Source organism: Gymnoscopelus microlampas (genome assembly GCF_963454915.1).
Source record: "Gymnoscopelus microlampas genome assembly, chromosome: 24".
NCBI classification, from domain to species: Eukaryota; Metazoa; Chordata; class Actinopteri; order Myctophiformes; family Myctophidae; genus Gymnoscopelus; species Gymnoscopelus microlampas.
The window spans coordinates 26,750,650-26,773,744 of record NC_139961.1 but is presented as its reverse complement, the minus strand read 5'-3'; the positions used below and the strand labels follow the sequence as shown (position 1 = coordinate 26,773,744).

At 43.3% G+C, this 23,095-nt stretch overlaps 2 protein-coding genes and 1 long non-coding RNA gene across 3 annotated transcripts; 1 reads left to right on the top strand and 2 right to left on the bottom strand.

The window, feature by feature from the left end:
* Positions 1–6,250: 6,250 nt before the first annotated feature.
* On the bottom strand, positions 6,251–7,033 carry LOC311040483 (cytosolic Fe-S cluster assembly factor nubp2-like; the record flags this gene model as incomplete). Its single annotated transcript, XM_084050796.1, has 1 exon — positions 6,251–7,033. One exon carries the CDS (start codon positions 7,031–7,033, stop codon positions 6,251–6,253), a length of 783 nt encoding a protein of 260 aa, XP_083906922.1.
* Positions 7,034–9,739: 2,706 nt separating this feature from the next.
* Positions 9,740–11,536, top strand: LOC311040616 (integrator complex subunit 11-like; the record flags this gene model as incomplete). Its single annotated transcript, XM_084050946.1, has 1 exon — positions 9,740–11,536. The coding sequence occupies one exon, from the start codon at positions 9,740–9,742 to the stop codon at positions 11,534–11,536; it is 1,797 nt and encodes a 598-aa protein (XP_083907072.1).
* A 5,151-nt stretch (positions 11,537–16,687) lies between these two features.
* Positions 16,688–18,978, bottom strand: LOC311040813. The gene is made up of 4 exons (XR_014600325.1): positions 18,809–18,978; positions 18,166–18,251; positions 17,985–18,055; positions 16,688–17,629 (listed from the first exon to the last, which is right to left on the bottom strand). It is a non-coding gene; the product is annotated as an uncharacterized lncRNA (long non-coding RNA).
* Between the last annotated feature and the right edge of the window lie 4,117 nt (positions 18,979–23,095).

Below are 23,095 nucleotides of genomic sequence, written 5' to 3'. Positions count from 1 at the left end.
TAAAAATGTATTTTAGATAAACTGTCAGGTAAGCTCTTGTGTCAAGCGTCCATTGTGTCTTTAATGTGTATTTCCTTTTTATATCTACCATGATGCTCATGAGTTCTTATGTATCTAACACAGACGACTGGTGCTGAGAAATAACCAGAAAGCCCCTGTCCCTTCCTCATTGCGGAGAGTTTCAGCATCACACACTTCCAACTTTGTAAACAACAGCAGTCGTTGGATTGGAGTACGTCAGCATTGGTGTTCCTTATTGGCTGATACTTAAGTGCCCCCAGATATTTGCCGACACACTGCAGCATCCAATGTCATTTGGTAATGCCTTGCTGTGGACGTGTTGCTCTAGTGGAAGCAATCAGGTGACCTGGCCTGTGTATTATAATGATCACTCACAGTTAAAGGCTGCGTGTCGCACAATCAGCAACTCCAGTTCCATTCTGTGTTTTGTCATGTGCTGCATGTTGATAGAATATCCTGCCTCCACATGCCCATATGTCTTGTCTACTGAATTTCACCAGCAGAAAGGCATAGGATAATTATCTTCAGTCTCTGTCAAGGGCCTCACAATGTACCATAACCTCTAGTGACAGAACAATTTGGACTGAAACATTGAACACAGCCTGGCCAAATTATAGCAACAGCACGAGAAAACCGATAACCAATTTTAAACTTGTAGCATGGTAGCTTTGTTCTCAGACTCATCAAATGGTAATTAAGCCTCTCCAGGGATTCATTCAGTTTAAGTTAGCAGGCTCGACAACACACAGCACAAGATTACACAGAGGGACTGGACCACAGGCCACAGAAAACTGGTAGAAAAGCTGGTGTAAAGACTAGACACAAAGAAATAAAAAAGTAAAATGTATATCAAATATCAGATCAAAGATGAGTACTATTTAACAGTGTTATTTAACATTGAATCCTTAATTTTGACAGCACGTGTCACAGAAACAGTCCCTATGTTGTTTATGTTCTCTCCACACACACTACTTCTAACTTCACCTTCAGGAGACTCTCGCTCGGCTGCTTAAAAGTTCCCCCGATTTCCATTACCTTTTGGTGAGAGGTATTTCAGTGTGGGCGCTGTGAACGCCATCTGTCGATAGACTGTCAGGGACTCACAGAGACGTTCTATCTTTAAACCGTCAGTCCTTGGCAGCAAGTGAGACTAGATGAATGGAAAAGAAGCTGCGTAATAAAAGGTGAAAAAGTCAACAGTTCTGACATTTGGAAATTAAGCTTGTGATGGCGAATTGACACAGGTATTACTAACTCCTGGCCAGCGGTAAAAATATCTGATTATGAGATACAACCATTTTCTTTCACATACCATGTTGACCTCTCGACCTGTGTAGATGTGTGAAGACATCTCTGTCAAGCCCTTTTCACAAGCACTTTTTAGTTACCGCAAAACATAGTTGCATTTAAACATGTTACATAGTAATGTGCTAGTAACACACACTTACTCTATTGTATTCACACTGCCCTCCTAATACGTGAGGGGCCGTGTTTTTTCGATTACTTTTTTCATTTATTTAATTTAATTTTTGTATTGTATTGAATTTTTTTCATTTTCCCAAAAAAAATATTAAAATTAAATGAAAAAAGTAATTGAAAAAACACGGTCTCCTCGCGTATTAGAAGGACAATGTCAGTCACCAGAACCAAGGACGGTGTTTCTGATGAATCTAACATGGTTAAAATGGAGTTTGAAGTTACAATGGGTTTGCATAGGAAGGGGACGTGTCTGATAAAATGAATAGCAAATATCTACATACTGAATCAAGCAACTTAAAAACTGTCCGGGGTGCTCCCAAAAGCCAGAGTAGACGATAAAATTAGCCTTTTTGTTTAAGTGAAATATCCCTTTAAGCGTTAGTCCCAACACTGACCAATGTTTTCTGCCTGCCACTGTGAATTTTCATATCATCTTCACAGTGCACTTCAGAAGCCCTGCATTTTGAGTCACAGAATAACTTTGCTGGCTTCCATGATGGATTCCTATTGAGAGAACAAACCCATTATCTAACACTGTATTTGTGAGATTGGATTCATTCAATAGCAGCTGTTGAAGTGCAGTTCATTTCAGGGACCCTTACGGAACATCAAAGGCGCCCGATTTCACCCTCCAATGAAACAAAACAAAAAGTGAAATAGTTATGTTGTTTGTTGTTGAGACATTATATTTAGTCTTTAGTTATAGGTTTTAAATGTACATTTCAAATGGCTGCCAAGACGGCGAATGGTCGCTGCGGTTTCCAATTAATGTGCCTTAAGTTATATTAGGCTGAGTGTCCAACTTTCCTTGCAGTTTGTGTCTTCTAACCATCAGGTAAATCATCCTTAGCCTGTAGTCCAAACTTTGGAGCACAGCAGCAGTCTTTTCCCCAGTGATCATTTCTTTCATCTGCCCACATTTTGTTCAATATGCTCAGGCACAATTACGGAGACGAGGACTAATTTATACTCAAGTGGTGACAAATGGTCAGTGAATCGTAAAATGATATAATTACCTTTCAAAAAATATGGCAGACCTCATTTAACTGACGTTAATTAGTCAGACTGTTCAAAACCGGAGTTGGTGTTTGGCCAGCCTTCACCAGTCACACATGTCCTACAGTATAGATAATAAGGCTCTGGGCTTGTGCATACTGTACATCTAATCCATGGCCATCTTTTTTTTTTTCAGTCTTATGTGTAGTGAATGAATTATTGATAGTCCAATGTATGACTTTAGCTGTCTGATGATGGGAATCAGGCAGGTTGGTGTTCATTTTGTTAACAAAAACTATGAGGAAATATCTTTGTCAACGCAAACCTGATATGCGCATACTGTATAAAGGCATCCGGTTATCCAGAGCCACAGCTCTGACCGCTATGCCCAATTTCATGTGCATATATGGGACTGACCTACTTCAAACTCAGTGCATTCATCAGTAAGGACATATCAGGTTGGTTTATGGTTATGTCTGAGTCATAGGGTGCGTTCGGAAATTGCGCACCGGAGCGCACTCGCCTATTAGTTTGTATATTGGCCAGTGCGCTCAGTGCTATATTTCCGAACGCACCCATAGAGTCCCTCCCATTAGCCAAAGATCTCCATATATGGGCATATCAGTCAGATCGGCGGTGCAACGTAGATGTGAGGGGCCACTTAGCGGCCCGAACCTCTAGTTGTATCAAATTAGTTTTATGGACAATACATTTGGACAATACATTTATTTTACTTAATTTAACAGTTTCACTTAACTTACAGGGTCATTTGTTGATCATTAGAAGAAAACTGTACTAAAGTAAACAAAAGTGGAATCAATACCTGCCTCATTAACACTATAGAAGCTGCCTGGACATCCCATCCATATTGTATTTTCCTCTATTAGACGTTATTGGGGTCATTTGGACACATTACTAAAGAACTGTACTGTAAACTAAAGTAGCATCGCTTAACTACTATAATACAATAAAAGATGCCTGGACATTGCATCCATATTACCCACTATTAGGTGCAAACAGTAATAGGCGTCATTAGGGTAATTTGGACACAATGCTAAAGAACTGTATTGTAAGCTAAAGAATCAATGGGGAGCTTGCTGATGCGGTACAAATACACAGACACCAGAGACACCATGTTACTGCACGGCCAGGGACCCAAGTGGGAAAACATGTCATTCATTATCATTATTATTATAAAATTGGTACATCTACAAGCTCATTTATAGATCCAGTTTGTGTGCATGAATGTGTTAATGTGTGCAAATTACTGAGCCAGTAGGCGGTCTCTAGACCGGATCTGAGCACAACCCGTACTCCCACAAATCCACCATATGGGCGGCATTTGCGGTAGATTCATGACCCCTAATTCATGGTCGCTAATTACCGGGAGACTCCCAGAAGGTGGGATGTCTGCCTTTGTTTACCTACCTCAAGCATCCCGAGCTCGTAGCTCTATTCTCATCAGCTATGCTTTGCCATGTGTGTGTGATTAAACAACTGTGTACATTCATGTCCACTGTGACCATAAAACTTTAATGTGAATACAGTAAATCCTGTATATATATTATATTATCAGAGGGCAGTGTAATAATGAAACCATCCACGATGAACATCATTATTTACTGTGTGGATTAAGTCTGAAGGCTTCTGATGTGGAAAAAGCTTCATGAGATGTAAGGATGACTGCCTTTAATGGGGAACGTTAAGGGTCTGTGGGGAGGGTAAATAACATTAATCCTATACCCGGCTCTAAAACTATTGATAGATACATTGGTATGTGGCGTCAGAGGCCAGATAGCGTCTGAGGCTGTCTTAATAGCTTATCCACATGACTGGTACCCTGTATTTTTAGCCTTCGGATCTTTCTTTCTAAGCAATGGCCAAAATTATAATGTACTGTACCTTTTACTGTACTGTACTGTTTTGTTTTGTAACGCAACATATGGACACAAACACAACCAAGGATTTCCTCATGACGTCTACATAGGCCTACAAAGCTAGTCATTAACCAATACAGCCACCCCGTCACAACTCACAACCTTCAACATCCACAAAACAACACACATGCAGTACTGAAGATCTGGTCTTCAATTCCCTGTTATGTCAGAGCCTAAACCCTCTAGCTTGAACTTAAAAGGAAATGGCAAACTCACACATAGGATAATTGAAGTGACCAAGAGCCACTTACTGTTGTTCCCTGTTACAACTCATTATCTCCAACGGCAGACACAACATACTATACATACGTAATACGTATATTCATATCAGCATTCAATTCCACAGCCAGAAAGAGTCACTGAACATGTTTCATGTTTCATGTCATTGGGTCCCAACATGAGAGCAACAGCTTAATCATAGTACAACAGCTTGAATCACATTTAGCATACAACACAAGCAGCAGCAGGTAAATACAAACAAATATTAAACAAAAAACAAGGTTCTTACCTTGAGCTGTCTTACTTGACTTCATCAGTTGTAGTGATGGCTAGGGTCAAAATCATGTTGTGCTGTATTTCAAGTTGAGCATAAACACACCAGCTTACCTGATAATAACTTTCGCTTGTGTGCTTATACCTTTGATTGAAATTCTGAATGACTTATAGAGCCTACAGTATATGTGGTATATGCCTGGACCGCTAGGCCAGCAGGCACCCCTAGCCTTAGTTCTATTCTCCACTAGGTTTTATTTGTTGCGAAATTGTCAATATATTTAGTCATCATTTTAGTCATCATAGCTTAGTTTTTATTTAGTTTTAGTCAGAGAGAGAGAGAGAGAGAGAGAGAGAGAGAGAGAGAGAGAGAGAGAGAGAGAGAGAGAGAGAGAGAGAGAGAGAGAGAGAGAGAGAGAGAGAGAGAGAGAGAGAGAGAGAGAGAGAGAGAGAGAGAGAGAGAGAGAGAGAGAGAGAGAGAGAGAGAGAGAGAGTTCACTCACTGTGAAAATAGAAATGGACGTGTCAAATGCCTACAGTACATGACATCAATCATGTTGGGTGATGGCACAAACAGGCCTTAAATCCTCTGAGCTGTGCAGCGGTACATTGCGTTATGTTCTCCTCAGTGCCCTGTCAGAGTCAATTGGGCCATGCTTTGGGAAACATCTTCTTGCTTTAAATCCTACCTTGCACATTTCACAGTGTGTGAGTTGTACTGCTGTTCTCTCTCTCTCTCTCTCTCTCTGTGTGTGTGTGTGTGTGTGTGTGTGTGTGTGTGTGTGTGTGTGTGTGTGTGTGTGTGTGTGTGTGTGTGTGTGTGTGTGTGTGTGTGTGTGTGTGTGTGTGTGTGTGTGTGTGTGTGTGTGTGTGTGTGTCTTCCTTCTCTCCAAAGATGCTGCATCAACATGAATCCTATTCTTGATTTTGCTCCATTAGGGGAATGAGGCTGCTTTCACAAAGCAGAGAGAGGGAGATCCACTAGAATAAGACAAAATATTCAATAAGCTTTGTAATTAGGAATGTTTAATTGTCCGTGATTGCAAAACACATCTTGTAAATGCCTCATTTTTTGGGGGCTTTAATTTTCCATAATACTTTTTGGAGTTAATTATGTGTCAAAGTGTCACAACTCTATAACGGGGGGGCATCTGGGCTTCTGCAGTCTGGGGTTCAATTCCCTTGCCACCCTTGGCCGGGTGCTCAGACGAACAAAAATGGCTCTTTGTGGCCACTATGAGAGAAAATAATTGGTGAGGTTGACATAACTAAGGCTACTGATGTCTTATGAATCATAATTTCCGGAGCAGGGGTCATATTGTATTTCAAGCTGCCTCCAGGCTCTTCAGCAGAGTCTGACAAATACTGTTGAGAGCTCTGAAGGTGGAAGTGTCAGGAAATGACTGGATAAAGTCTTTGCCTTCCTCTATACTGGTACTGAGCAGGGGATCCAAGGGCACAGAACCTAGGAACGGGCATCCTGTCAACTTAGCCAGCTCCTCACCGCCGCCCTTGGAGAATATATTGCTGCATTCAGAACAGTGGGGGCAGGCGAAGCCACTCATGTTCTCTACAATTCCCAGGATGCGTACGTCGGTTTTCTTACAGAAGGTGATCTCTCTTCTCACATCCCCAGTTGAAACTGCCTGGGGTGTTGTGACCAGAATGGCTCCATCCACTCTGTGTTTCTTCAGGTGCTCCAGCACAGAAATGTGTTCATCAGATGTCCCTGGGGGCGTGTCCACCAGCAACACATCCAGCTCTCCCCACGCCACATCAGACACAAACTGTCCAATGAGAGCGCTCTTCTTGGGTCCCCTCCATACCACTGCGTCATCTGGGTCCTCCAGTAGGAAGCCAATAGACATGAGGGCCAGAGTCTGCTGGGCATCGGTGTAGATTGGTACCCATCCTGCGTCACACTGATGCACCTCAGGCCGACCAACACCCAGCATGTGAGGGATACTGGGCCCACACAGGTCAACATCCAGGATGCCAACCTTCTTCCCTGCATGTCGGAGTGCCAGCGCAAGTTCTGTGGTCAGGGTACTCTTGCCCACCCCTCCTTTCCCTGACAGCACCAGTACCACATGCTGAACCTGAGACATGTTGCTCTCGTCCTCAGCCATAATCATGCTTCTTCATGGGATGATGAGGATCAGACTGACTGACTTGGTGACATATCTCCACCAGGAAGGATGCAGCTCCATATCTGGGCAAGACTGACGTCAATATGACGTCGGTGTAGAACTCCATATTTGGGCAAGACTGATACACTGAACAGAACAGACATACTCTGATCTAATCCTATAACCTGAAGGGAAAAAACAAAAAATGAGTTATGTAGGCCTGCTAGCAACAAATGTGTCACTGATCAGTCTTTAGTTTGCAATATTAGCTGTGTAAAGAAAGACGGATGGACAGACGGATGAACAGACAGACACACACAGACACAGGCGGCTGACTAATGACTGAGAATGTCATTGGCACGTTTATGTCCCCAGTCCCAATTTGCGCTGAAAACTATTTGGGAGTAAAGCAGAGGCCCCGCCTCCCCCTACTGCCGTTTTGTTTTTGTGTTTTATAATTTGTCGAGAATGGAAATGACAAACTTCCTGTTAACAGATACAGAATCGTGTGTCAGTAGAGAGAGTGTAAGTCATGGATCCCCAATAGACGGCCACGGCCCCAATAGACGGCCACGGGCCACGTGCGGCCTGTGTGAGCCAATTGTGTGCAGGCTCACGCCAACCCCTGTCATAACTTATTATGAATTGCACAAAATAAAATGTCAGAATAAATAAAAATGTAATGTGGGCTGTTCTATTTTGATTGCATACCCCGCCGCACAGTGTACACCTCCTCCTAAACTGCAACATAGTATGTTATTTTGGCTCTCTTCCTGGGTTAGTCCAACAGGAAAACCATTAGTTCAAATCTGAGTGGGCTCTTATTTTATTTCGCTGGACAGCAACAATGCGAAACCGACATGCTTGATTTGCACAAACTCATGGGTTTCTGTGTTACAGCCTAGAGGCTTCTGAGCTGTGTACGGTACCAGACAAGATGGGATAACGGCCAATGAGTTATGGCCATTTAAAGTTAAAGCTGTACTATGTAACTTTCCTCTTCTACCCCGGATTTGAACCCTGGTCCCCTGCGCGAGTGCTGAAATGTATACCATTGAGCTAATAGAGCCTGCCTGCTTGGTGGGGGATCTATTGAATATTGACCTTCAGGTCAAACCAGAAACAGGATTGTGTCAAAGGTCATGTCTCACCTAGACACAGGATCTAAATGTCTCAATAGAAGAGCAGGGAGACTAAATACAACCACCCCAATTGAATAATTTATATTGTATTATACTCCACTATAACCATACTAACCATACAGATTTGACCTACATTTTATTAATTAAACAAAGTTACATAGCGCACACTTTAAGATGTTGCTATAGTGCCACCTACTGCCCAAAACATTTGAGAAAAAAATAGACTTCCATTTCACCCTCTGGGAAGCTCTGAAAGGTAAATATTCGTTACAGAGGTTCAAAGTTGACCTACATTTTTAAATAAGTGTTATATATATATATATATACTGTATATATCAAATATTATATTTCATATTTAATAAAATGTTATGGAACTTATAACTTACTATGAAACATTGTGACTCAAAATTTGGGGTTTCCAGGTTTCAGCCCATTGGCATTTCAAGCTGATTAAGAACGATACAAATTGGGACAGTATGCCCCACTGGGCTATACAATACCCCTTGTACTTTGTCAGAGTACCCATCTGTCCCTTTTGTGCCCATCCTCCTATAGTTTGACAAACCTCTGTGGTGGGTGGTCGGTCGACGGTGGTGAGACCAAAACTGTGTGCCCGGTTCTCCTCAGTGGCTGGAGCAATTGATCTGAATTTGCGATGGGACGGGACGCGCGGGGGCGGGGGGGGGGGGTTCGCGACAGGACGCGCCGTAACCCCACGTTTGCAGCTACTTTACTTGCAGCACTTCACCTGATATGGACTAGTATATGGAGATCTCTGTGTCTGTCCTTATCCCTTTTATGCCCATATATGGAGATCCCTGATGTCATTATTTGTCAGTATATATGCTTGTATATGGGTATGGCCATATATGGGCGATCGGTTGGATTGGTGGTTCTGGACGACTACTGGCATATTAGTTGGATGGGCGGTTCTGGACAACTGGATCTCCATATATGCCTATATATGGGCATATTGGTTGGATCGGCGGTTCAGGACTACCGCCTATCCGAACGACTTGACGCCGAGCACCACAGTCCTTCGAGTCCTGTCCGATGCGCCCGTCGAGTTTGAAATCGGTCGGCCCCATACATGCGCATTACCATATATGGGCATAGCGGTCGGATCTGTGGCTCTGGACAACTGGATCTCCATGTATGCCTATATATGGGCGTATCAGTCAGATTCAACTCCTATCTGACCAACTTGACAACCAGGCATGGCATTCCCTCTGGGAGGGAGTGTCATAGCAACCATGATTTCATCAACATTCTCTGCCAATCAGTGTGCAGTTGTGACACACCAAATTGGGAGTTTGTGTATATAAATAAAAAAAGAGTTATATTTTACTCAATACAGACTGCACTTGTAGTTGGAGGTTTTAGAATCGATTCTGCCTGTTACAGGAGTGTCTTGTACTCATTCCATTACGATTGTAAACAGCTGTATCTAAATTGTTGTTCTATGCAAACGTGTTTTCTAGGGTAGCATAGTTTTGGCACCTATCAATCTATTAACTTCCATTGATTAGACAAAAGAATTGCCATGCCTGAAATCAAAGTAACACCATTGGGTGCTGGACAGCACGTTGGTCGGAGCTGCATTCTGGTGTCGATTGGAGGCAAGAACATCATGCTGGACTGTGGAATAGACACTGAATACAACGATGATAGACGTTTTCCTGATTTCACCCACATAATCCAGAACGGACATCTGAATGTGGACTGCGTGATCATCAGCCATTCCCACGTGGACCATTGCGGTGCTCTGCCTTATATGACTGAGATAGTAGGCTACAATGGACCCATCTACATGACCCACCCTACCAAGGCCATTTGTTCCATTATGTTGGAAGAGTCACGCCTTCACGCTGTCGACAAACAGGGAGATAGATACTTTTTCACTCCACAAATGATCAAGGATTGCCTGAAGAAAGTGATTCTGTTAAACCTGCATCAAACTGTGCAGGTGGATGATGAGCTGGAGATCAAGGCCTACTATGCAGGCCATATTCTGGGAGCAGTCATGGTACTCATCAAAGTCGGATCGGAGTCTGTGGTCTACACTGGAGATTACAACATGACTCCCGACAGGCATTTAGGGGCTGCGTGGATCGATAAGTGCCGCCCAGACCTCCTCATTTCAGAGTCCACGTATGCCACCACCATCCGTGAATCCAAAACATGTCGGGAAAGAGACTTCCTGAAGAAAGTGCATGAGGCAATAGAACGAGGAGGTAAGGTTCTGATTCCAGTTTTTGCTCTGGGGAAAGCACAGGAACTGTGTATCCTATTGGAAACATTTTGGGAGAGAATGAATCTCAAGGCCCCTATCTACTTCTGCGCTGGTATGACCGAGAAGGCCAATCAATACTACAAATACTTCATAACATGGACCAACCAGAAGATTCGCAAGAACTTTGTACAGAGAAATATGTTTGACTTCAAACATATCAAGGCCTATAAGCACTCCTATGCTGATAAACATGGACCTATGGTGGTGTTATCCACACCAAATAAGCTCTCCAAAGGCCTTTCTTTAGAGCTTTTCAAGAAGTGGGCCGGCAATGACAAAAACATGGTAATCATGGGGAATCTAGAGACAATCGAGAAAAAGCTCATGAACGGGCATCGGAAACTTCAGATGGAGGACAGAACAACGTTGGACGTGAAGCTACAGGTGGAGCGCATGTCCTTCAGTGCCCACACAGATGCCAAGGGCATCATGCAACTCATCCTCATGGCGGGGCCTCGGAACGTGCTGCTGGTTCACGGGGACCCTGAGAAGATGAAGTTCCTCAAGGGCAAGATCGAACAGGAGTTCAGTATAAACTGCTACATGCCAGCGAATGGAGAGACCGTGACTGTGACCACCAGCCCTAGTGTACCAGTGGACATCTCACTCAACCTGCTCAAGAGGGGAATGGTTCTCGGGGGGCCCCTTCCGGACCCAAAGAAACCGCGGACCATCCACGGAATGCTGATCATGAAAGAAAACAGTCGGAAGCTGGTTTCGCCGGAGCAGGCTTTGACTACACTGGGCCTCAAAGAACATCAGTTGCGCTTCACCCGCCGCGTGCAGCTCCAGGACTCTCACAGTGACCCCGACGTGCTCCACAGAATTCACACACACCTGAAGAGTGTGTTAAAAGATTACACGATCCAGTACACCCTCGACAACACGGTCACGGTGAAGTCTCTAGTCATCAAAGTGTGTTCTTCAGCTGAAGACACAGACAAAAAGGTCCTCCAGCTCTCCTGGTGTTATCAGGATGAAGAAATTGGGAGCTATCTGTCCACTCTCCTGGATAAATGGCTTCCTTCTGGACAAAAGTCAAAGTAATTAAACCTTTAATGAAGAAAACAAACACAAGCACACACAAACTAATAGAAAATAAACGTAATGTCATAGCTTTTGGGTCAGAGTTGTTGGACGGAGTAGTCTTTCTGGACACATATACCCATAAATGGATATATGCCTTATGTCACAGGTTCAACAACGAATATGTCCATATGTCCATATGTACTTACCGGAGATATAAGTACATACCGTCATATAAGACCGCCTCAAGGTACATTGTGCGTCGCTGATATAGACAGACACACAGTGCTGATGTCATACAGTAGATGGACTGCTGCCTACCCTTCAGGTTTTTCCCTTCCCCATTGGCTTGTTGCTGCCCGCATCTAGTATGAAATCCTGGTGTAGGTCTGCAAGGCACCAAGGAATGGCACCCCGCATACCTTCAAGACATAATCCAACCCTTCCTGTTCACTTAGATCAGCAAACACAGTAACGGTGTTCAAGCCTTCCCTAAAACAACCTGGACAACGCATCACACGTCCTGGACTCTTCACCCTCCTGGCCCAAACCTGCGTAATAAACTCCCTATTGCAGTCATAACGGCAGACTCCCAATTCCCCCCTGTAGTCTGAATACTCACCTCTTCAGACTCCACCTCACCCCCTAGAACTCCACTCTCCTTGTATCCTGCCGTCTTGTCACCTTTTGATAGATGCTAGTTTACTATGCACCTTGGTAACTATGTTTTGGGCTTTTCTTGACGACATGCATGTTATTTAGAAAGCATGTGGTTTCGACAGATGTTGGGTTAATTGTTTACCTGGTGTCCTAGTTTCTTTGCGGCACTACATTGTTGTCTCTACTCTTAAATGACTGTTTACCTTGTTTGTTGACTAGCGTTCATGCTTACTCCGTTTATTCCGATTTCACAATTGTAGGTTTCTCTGGAGTCTGGGTAAGAGCATCTGCTAAACTGCCTAAATTGTAAATTGTGACCAAATAGACTCATGTTTGAACACTCCATTATTAGGATGCAACACTGATATTGTGTTGCATCCTACACATTGCAAGGGATGTCCAGTCAAGTACAGTGGCAACGGACCATTACATGATTTATCACATCTCTCATTTATGCTAAACAATTCATGTTCATTTTGAATAGCTCATTTATGGTAAATAATGTGTGTTTATTTTGAATGATTTACGCTAAGCAATTGTTTATTTTGATTAAATATACTGTACATGTGCCTGTGCCCCATCACACTAAGGCATGTTTACTTGCCTGGATTAAGCTGTAATCTTCACGTATCAAGCCAATTATGAACAATTACCAGCAGGACAGGACATTTACATGGTTAGGGGCCCAGAAGGTGCGTGGGCTGGGCAAGCGGATACACATTCAAGACATTCATTTTACAATGAGCTGTGGCAAGTCGACCGTGGTCAAGGACAGAACAAAACGTACCTTCACTGGACCAACTCGCTTGTTACTCCAGGCCCAAACAAACACTGGGAAATGGGCATGTGCATGCTCATGTACTCATAAATACATAGATTTACAAATAGATGCATGCACACACACACACACACACACACACACACACACACACACACACACACACACACACACACACACACACACACACACACACACACACACACACACACACACACACACACACACAGACACAGACACAGACACACACACAGGTGGCAGCGGTGGCCTAGTGGTTAGAGGGGCGGCCTTGATACCGGAAGGTCCCTAGTTCGATTCCCCAATTCATCACATCAATCATGAATCACCGCTGAATAGCCCTTGAGCAAGGCTTCCATGCAGGGTCCGGCTGGAAACAAGTTTCGTACTTAGTCCGACACCCTGGGTAAACAACAAACTTTGCTTTGCTTTGCTTTACGCACGCACGCACGCACGCACGCCCACGCACACGCACAGACACAACGCGAGGCACAATGCTGAATGTGCTCATGGATGAAGTGCTGCTGCAGGACGCACCAAGGCAAATCACTGATCATCTTGTGGTTAATGTGACAGCAACATGTGCACGCTGACAGACACACAGACACACACGCACACACAACTGTAAGACGGAGGAGGGTGACACATTAGAAAACCCCTACGGTGGTGTGTTCGTAGCCCATACAACTTATGGGGGGGTATGTAAATGTGTCCTATATGTAAATCCATTTGAATTTATCAGAGGAATATCCAGGCAGAAGTCTAGAATGAGGGCACTCATCTTCTTAAATAGTTATGAGAAGGATTAAGGATTAGGCTAGGCTACCACGGTAGCCATGTTATAATATGCATTGCGGTTTATTGTACTTGGGGTGAAAAGGAAGGAAAAGGAAGGAAAGGAAGGGTCCTGTGGCATTATTATTATTATTATTATTATTAACTCGGGTTTGTTATTTATAAAAGTGCTTACAGATCAACAGCTCAAAACTTGTTAAAAGACATTCATAATCACAGAATTGAAAATACACATTAAAAAATATCTTCCTGTTTGCACGCAACAAGCAGATCGAGTGAGCGTACACTAAACAAACAATATGTGCTTACTATATACTTAATTTTGCTTCCCGGCCACGAGTATCAAGGGTAAAATGGCTGCTGTGTGAATTATGGTCAAAAGTTAAAGTTAAATGGCAACTGTGGTACTAACTACAAAATGTAATGTGACTTATGCAGTGTTCCCACAACAGACAGTGGGTTTTACAGATTAATCTATCATAGCCACAGATTGCACAGGGCTGCCACACCGTTATTAGACGCTGTCTTATTATCCTCCTATAATTCTACAAACCTCTGTCTGTCTGTAGTGCATGGTGTCATGGAAAGCTGCCCGGTTCTCCTCAGTGACTGGAGCAATTGCTCTGAATTTGCACACAGCCATTGACCATTACCATCTGAACTTAACTGCGAAGCCCGCTTCTCAATTTCATCAAATTTCAGCGTATTATTAGCGTTTATGTGTCAGACTTTTAAGAAGAAATCTTAAATGGAGCAGTAATCGTGCCTAACACTACTGGTATATGACCAGCAACTCAGGACACTTCATTGCCTGCCTCAGTGCACACACAAAAGGGATCCTTTTCCTCAACTTCAGCGCTCCACCGAGCAATGAATTCTGCGATATATTATATAATAGATGTGGCAGCACTTCGGGAGAACATATTTGTCACATTTTGATGTGACAAATATGTTCTGACAGAGCAGCTGTCAATGTTTTATAAGTTTCATACTGATCAAGGAACGTGGCAGGAGTGTTGGGAATTTACTTAACTAAAGTAAAATAAAATAAAAGCCCCCGGAATCAGACCCTCCAATATCAGAACTCACATGTGAGGATTGCTTTAATATATTTTCATAATCTTACAATTCAAATTACAGTAAATGTTGGTGTAGCCCATTCAACATGATTCATTTGCTGGGTGAAGTATTGACTAAAAGAAGTGTGAAAATTCCTATCTATACATGATCTCGCTCATCTTTCCACTCAAACAGAGAGCGTCTCCTTTCAAACCCCAATGGTTCTAATCAGCCCCCCGCCCACAGGAGTGGCCCAATTCTCTCACAACTTGCTACAAAAATCCCTCATGAAAAACTATATAATCTCCTACATTTCATTTTCCACCTTCACATGTGTCTCCTTCTCTAATAATCAAAAAGTGCTATATATTTCATCTCGCAATCTACTTCCGGATGGTTCGTTTTGCACCTTCTCTTGCCACATCGGTCACGGGAAAGAAATAAGCACTGCCGTGGTCTATGGAAACGACGAGCCCAAAAGTGCACCCAAATAAGCCCACAATCGCTTATACAAACAGTCAGACCTGGCAACGCAGCCTACGCCAATCATGCGTGAGAGATCTACAAGCTATGGGGCAGAGACGCCACCGTATCTTAGCAACAACTACAGCGCTCACTCTCATTGGTCGTGTCACGCTAAGAGCAGTCTCCAGACAATGGCATCTCAGAGAGCTTGCTGTAGTGTTTATATATCTATGGCTGTAGCCATCACAGTCTAGCCTGGGTGGCAGCCTGCTTCGCTGCGTTCGGCGGACTTTTTTTCTCTCTCCAGAGAGAAAAAAAAACCGCCGAACGTAGCGAAGCAGGCTGCCACCCAGGCTAATCACAGTCAGTCGCAGCGACGACGGACAGGCTATTTTTAACTCTATGCGGACAGGGCGCTGTGATAGCTGCCATGTCGCTAACGCTAACGTGGTTGTCATGCCTGCAGCGGCTGTGCAATCACTTTGTCAACAATGCACGTTCGTGTGGTGAATGTCAATATTGCTGCTCAGTTAGTCCATTGTAGATGGTGTATGTTTGTGTGTGTCTTCTGGAGAACTATGTAGCTCCACAGCAACTACAGTAACTAACGTAATGGCAGGACCGCCCCGTTAGGCTGCATTATGGTCATGTAGTAAATTCAGATAATTTCGCTCAGATTAGAGCAGTGCTTATCAACCCTTTCAGGCCGCCCCCCCCCCCCCCCCGCCCCAAATAAACGTACTTGATCTGGGGACCCCCCCATTCTGTTTGACTCCGTTCCACAAGTAAATATTGTGAAAATAGCCGATCTACAAGTTCGCAACGCCTCACGTTGAGAGCCTTTGTAAGCTTGTAGATCGGCTATTTTCTACATGATTGCCTCTTTCTTAGATTATTTCACAATGTGGACCATGTCTTTAGAGTATACCCAGCTAGCAAAATATCGCAAATTTCTGGCGTGAGGCCGTCTCCACGCCACGCCGACCGGGGCGTCCGCCGGGCGGGACACGCCGCGTCCACTCGGCCTCCTTGATCAGCGTAAGCCGCGCGTCACGCCGAGCCGCTAATCAGCCTCACTCCGGCGGACAACGCCAACCGTGGCGGTCGTCGATAGCGGCCGGATAGCGTAGCGCCGTCATATAATGCTGTATATACCCCCCCCCCTCCTCCCTTTCATCCCCTATATTTAGCGGCCATTGTCACCCCCCCCCCACCCACCCGCATTTGAGGTTTCTATAAACATGTCAAGTAGCAATACAGAATAAGGTCCCCATCACACAGTTCCCCTGTATCTCTAAGTATCTGTCTAAGAACATGACATAATGCATAAAATACATGGCCCACATGAAATAATGCAGCACAGACATTAACTCCATTGTTATGGTATTTATTAGAAAAGGAAGGCACAGAAATAATAATCCTAAAATACAAATGTATCACTTTAATTAAAATGGCAGACAGTGAGAAAAGTATTCCACATAAAAGTATCAATGCTGTAATAATATGTGTGAAGTCAGACTGGTAATCAATAGCCTACTTAAAGTAACAAAACAAGTAAACATACCCATTGAGCAGAATGTCAAGTAAAAAATGCATAAGAATATTAAAAAATAGGAGATGGTCCATTTGTACACTCAGAGTTGCAGACCTGTAAGGGTCCATTTGGTTTCATCTGTACACAGACTTTCAGACATGTAAAGTCCATTTTGGTTCCATGTGTTACTGGTGTATGTGTTTCTAGTTAACATGCTACAGACTCAGAGCCATATCAAAGCTACTGGACAAAAGTAAACATACCCATTGAGCAGAATGTCAAGTAAAAAATGCATAAGAATGTTAAAAAAATAGGAGATCTATGCTGCCCTGCCAAGGTAAAGAGCAGTAACTACGAAATCAAAAATCACTGAAAAATGAGGTAATTGTTTATCCCCCAAAATCACAAAGGCTAATTTGACCTTTGGGATACTCAAATAAGTCGGCGTGTCCAAAAACTTAGTTACTGCTCTTTACCTTGGCAGGGCAGGTCCATTTGTACTCTTGCAGACCTGTAAGGGTCCATTTGGTTCTATCTGTACACAGACGCTCAGACATGTAAAGGTCCATTTTGATTCCATGTGTTACCGCTGTAGTTTGTCCTGGTGTACTGTATGTGTTTCTAGTTAACATGCCACAGACTCAGAGCCATATCAAAGCTACTGGAATGAATACAAAATGGGCCACTGTTCATTTAATTCAATTTTGGGTTCTGTGTGCTGGTGTCTGTCGCCCGCCTCTTCTTCCAAAGCCAATGCAGTTCCTTCATGTGGAACGCGTCACGTGAGCCACCCAACGAACGCCAACTGAGAGGGAGAGAAAGGAAATAAATTAGACAACGGTGGTGTTGGTTTTAATAATAAGGACCCCCAATTTAACATGCATCAGGTCTACAGACCCTGTTAATGGCATGGCTATCTCTGAGACCCCAATTTATATAGTGAAATGTATGTTAATTTAACTCAGTGTGTAGAAACCCTTGATACATTGATCAGTTCCCCTCTTCCAATGCCTCACTAAATTTCCACACCAACACCCTTTTCACATAATTTTCAACTATCATGACATAGAGAGGTTTCAGGGATTTATGGTAAAATAAATGTGGCGTGCTGTGAGCTTGTAGATTGGCTATTTTGGATAACTGTGTAGTCACACCCTTACCTTGCAAAACGTGAGGTCCAAGAGGTTCTTGAATGTGGTCACTGCCCTCACCAGGTCAAACAGCGCTGCGTCTGGAACATACAGACACAGGGATAGTGTGTAAGTAATCAAACAGTTTTTGTTTTTTTAGTCAGGCTCTACTTTATGCTGTACATTACTTCTAGACTCATGTTAAACCTACCATGGTTTTATAAGCTTGGTCATCACAGATGCTCCCGATCTCTTCATCCCCACTGCTGTGATGCAGGAAATGACGAGCAGAAACATCTGAGAAAGAAAGAAAATTAAAAAGAAAAAGAGAAGGGTTAGACACAATCAAAGCCGTATCATGCTCCATCGCAGGAAAAAACTACAAACAGTAACATACTAATATCAATGCAGGGTATTTCGGCTGTGGCATAAGATCGTAGATTGGCTATTTTCAGCAGCCAGTTCATTTAATGTAAAGCAAAATAATTAAGAAAATTAGCAGCCGTGTGTGTGTGTGTGTGTGTGTAAGCTTTTAGCTTAATTCTGCCTTATTCTAGCCTTCAGCTAACATGAGCTCGGCGATCTATATAAATAAAATAAGTACAAGTATCCATAACACAGATTCACCTACCAATCCATCGATCAACAGTTAGTATCATAACTCTGTGACGTGATTAAAAGTAATGTGGGTAGCAAGAAAAGTCTAGTCAGTTAGCTACAGTAAGCTAGCCAGCTAGCACGCTAACATGTACACAATGAAACAGTCAAACATTTGTAAAACAAGATATTTAGACTACACACAGCAGGCATACATCCACACAGATACAAACAAAATAGTAGGCTAATACACTAACCTTTAAATTATATTTCCCCGGAGGAAAAGGATAGATATATCAGCGGTATGTTTTCCCTCTGTCGAGAAGCATAGAGGAGAAAGAGAAGGGCCGACGCAGAAGCAACCGGATGTCCTACCGTTGCTCAAAGAATGGAGCTGTAGTGTTGCCATGTCTGCTTATTATAAGCGACTTTGGGTTTGTTTGAAGACGCGTTGTGAGCTTGTACATCGGCTATTTTCAATATATATATACACATACATATCTAGGCCATGTGGCCTATAGTCACCACATGACTATAGCCAGCAATACACAGTTTTGGGCTTGTTTTCATAGACCTGGCTGCTTATTTCTCTCGCAAAATATGGCAACACTGGTCATTGATTTGATGTAAGCGTCCGTTGCGTATATCCGGTGTATATCGCCACCTACTGAACTGGAGTATATTGAGTTCCTGCTGTAAGGCCTAAATAAAGTATGTTTAGTGCTAATAATGAATTATACAACTTGATAATAATAATAATAATAATAATAATAATAATAATAATAAGGGTAATAATAATAATGATATTGATAATAATAATAAGACACTTCATTATATATATTTTGTTTTAAATAAGCAAATACATCAACTCTAAATTAGAATTAACAATGCAAGGAATAAATATAATAGCAACAGAATAAGAATAATAAAAACAACAACTGAGGAGCAATTAATCCTTGGAATTATTCAGTAGTACTATTATCAGTATTATTACTGAGGTCACCTTATTTTGTTTTGAACATTAAATAACATTAATATACACGATTACAAATGGCTTCAGGTTTAGGGGGGGAAATGGCACAAAAAAAATGTTATAGTTTTACTTGTTGACTTTTTTGATAGTGTTTAATTTGGACTACTTTTTTTTATAGTTTTACTTGTTCACTTTTTTGATAATGTCATTTGTATATTTGGATTATCTCTGTGCCTTTTTCTAATAAAAAAAAGAGAAAAAAAGTCTTTACTGCATTATTTCATGTACATCAGGGGTCAGCATACTCAGATACAGCAGGGAAGCTGCCAAAATGTTCTTATTTTTTATTTGTGCAACTGTCATACGACTGTAGCAAAAATATAGCTTTACAGACCCATACAGCCAGACAGGCAGACAGACAGAGTTTATATAAATAGTTTTACGTTTCACTTTTTTAATGGTGTTGAATTTGTATATTTGGATTATTTCTGTGCTGTGATAGCAGTGAAAATGAAGTGATAGCAGTGATGATAGCAGTTCACCCAGTTTAATTTCAGGGACCCCAGTCCAATGGCATTTCTATCTTTGGGACCCAAATTAATCTTTATCTTTAATTAAAATCATGGTTAATTTAACTCTGAAACACGTATAACGTACACTTTTCACGGGTCCATTTGGTTCCATGTACACTTTTACTTACAGACCCATAAGGGTCCATTTGGTTCCTTCCTATCATTTAGCTGGGGACCCCCTGGAACTCCCTCAAGACCCATGGTGGTCCCTGGACCCCACTTTGAGAACCAATGGTCAGAATGTATAGGGAAAATTCAAAGCGTGGCATTAACAGCGTCAGGACGTCGTGACGCTGGCTGCAGACCGCCGCAGACTCTTCTAAAATGCTACTCCGCCGGACATTTCGGTGAGCGAGACATCTCCGGCGTGAGGAGGGCGTGAGGAGGGTGAGCCTCCGCTCGGCGGGGCCCGCTCTGTCCAGGCCGGCCTGACGTCGGTTGCAACGCCGATCTGCTAGCTGGGTAGTTTGTTGACTACTTTTGTTGCAGAAATGGTCATTTCCTTTACTTTCGTTTTTTAATTGTCTCCGCCAAGCCGAAAGGCATGGCGCAAGACTATGTTTCACCCCCTGTCCGTCCGTCTGTGATAGCTAATCTCTCACATCGTTGACTTGATCGCAGCGAAACTGTGCACATACACTCCCTGGATGCCAATTCAGAACCTCTGCCCTATTTCTTTCACATGGCCCTGTTACAGTGCCACCAGGAGGCCGCTTTTTGCTAAACACATTTTCTCACAGTACTCCTACATATTTTGCCCAAACATCACGCAAATCGGTACACAGTATCTCCACAGTCATTAAAAAAAAGGCTCTTTCAGATTTTTCATATTCCATCCTGATTGGCTAAAATGGCTTCCAAAGTCTGCAGGACTGCTCCGTTTGGACCAAAATGCCTCACATTATGAACACAGCATGCACTTTCCGTGCAACTTTGCACCCACATTCCCACTATGCCGAGGAAGAAATTCCACTTCAGATTTCTCTAATCAGCCTCATGGTGGCGCTATAACAGACCGATGTGGAGAGTCAGTGAGAGCTGGATAAACGAGGTAAAATGTGTCAAAAGGAGTCTATACGGCTGTCGATATGACGTCGGTCGGAGAGGAGATATTGTGTCTTTTGGACAAACAGCAGCGTGGTGCTGATGTTTGTTGTGTGAAGCAGCTTAATGTCAGAGTGTTTGTGTTGGAGCGCCTCAGTGCGGCTGCAGAGTTCATGTGCAACCTCTTCCAGAGAGAGACAGAGACACTAGAAACTCTGCTGGAGAAAAAAAAACACTGCTGGGCATTGACTTTCATATGGACATTGATCTACACACTGCAGGTATATCTGCTACACACACAACATCAAACTAAACACTACAGGTATGATGCAGCGTTTGCATTCCAGCCAGCATGCCAGCGTAGTTCCCATATGGTTTCAAGGTGGGCTAAACCATATGGACCCCATGTCAGCAATGTCAGCGGCATCCACTTCAGTCCCAACTGCGATGCCCATGCAGGCTATAAGTAGCTTCTACCTGGCCCTTAGGTGGGCCCCAACTAGCCATGTTTATGTGGGACCAAGGCGGGCCCAGCTGGGTTTGCCCATGCAGGCTTTAACTGGGTTCTACCTGGGCCCTAGGTGTACCCTAACCAACCAGAGTGCAGTGCCCATCGCTCCAATTGTTGTGACGTCAGGGCTCTCAATACTGCACATTGGTGGAGGAGGAGGGGCCGCAGGGCGACCGCACACATCGCTGAACCAATGGTAGCCCACGGATGTTTCCTCTGGGGATTTACAATCTGCCCCTCTATGCCACATATCATCCGCACTACAGGGTCTTCACTGACCGAGCCACGGCCCCACTGGCCCTCATGACCCTACGCCACTTATATGAGTTGCCAAGTGGCCGCGGGCGCTACGTGGGCGTGGCCGCGGGCTAGACGCGAGCCCCCGCGTAGCGGGGGCGAGCTTCTAGTAACTTCAATTTCCAGATCTGCTAGTTCAGCATCTGGACCTCAAAGCTGGTGGTGGCAACTGGCAAACTGTCACGACCAGGAAGTGCGACAAGTGCAGGAAGCCGTGAGAGTGAAATAGTGACAGACGGACAACTTTGGCCCATCTGTAGTACACAATAATTATATGTCAGCGGCACCAGCTAATTAGTAATGGGAGAAGGAATGTGGAAAATACCAGATGCTGTGTGAACAGATCAATATGGCATGTGGAGTTATTGCAAATTAAGGTCAATGTGTTGTTTTTGTTGATATTTGGGGGAGACGGGTGTGCGTTTGTGTGTGTTGCTCTCAGAATAACTGTGGCAGGTTGGCAAAAATGTGCTCATGTGTCTGAATGCTTGACCGAACGAATATTTGAGAGTACAAGGGAGTGTTTATGTGCAGTATTGGAGCTAAAACCAGACTAAAGAATTGATAGTTCTCTGCACATATTTTTTTGGTCAGCTTTGCAGAAATAAACAAGATAAATGAGAATGTTTGTTTCCTTATTTATTTCCTTATTTTTTTTAATCTCACATGGCGATTATCATAGTTGATACAGTATTAATCATCACGACAGCGTCCAAGTCACTTGTTCTCACACTTTCTCCTACACATGCTACTGTATAAGCGCAGAATGGAAGCATGATCATGCAAACAGTCACACACGCACACACATGCAACCGTATACGTGAAGAAAATGACCTATACACTAATGATAAATGAGAACATGTTGCACAGCACATTGTGCGATTTCACTGGTGGAGGCTCAGGAACATGGGTAGCAGGCACTTTACAGATGTCCATAAACACGCACACCTACTTGCACAATGGCCCCCACAGAGCAAATGCATTTCCCTACCTTATATCTGAGGCAGGTTAGAGTGGTGGAGAAGTTAATCCTGAGCTGTGGAGATGGGAGACGAAGTAAGTTTCCTGCAGCACAATGATAGTAGTCATTCATCACGGCTGGGAGAATGTAATGATTTGAGACTGTTGAGACGATAGGCTACAGGTC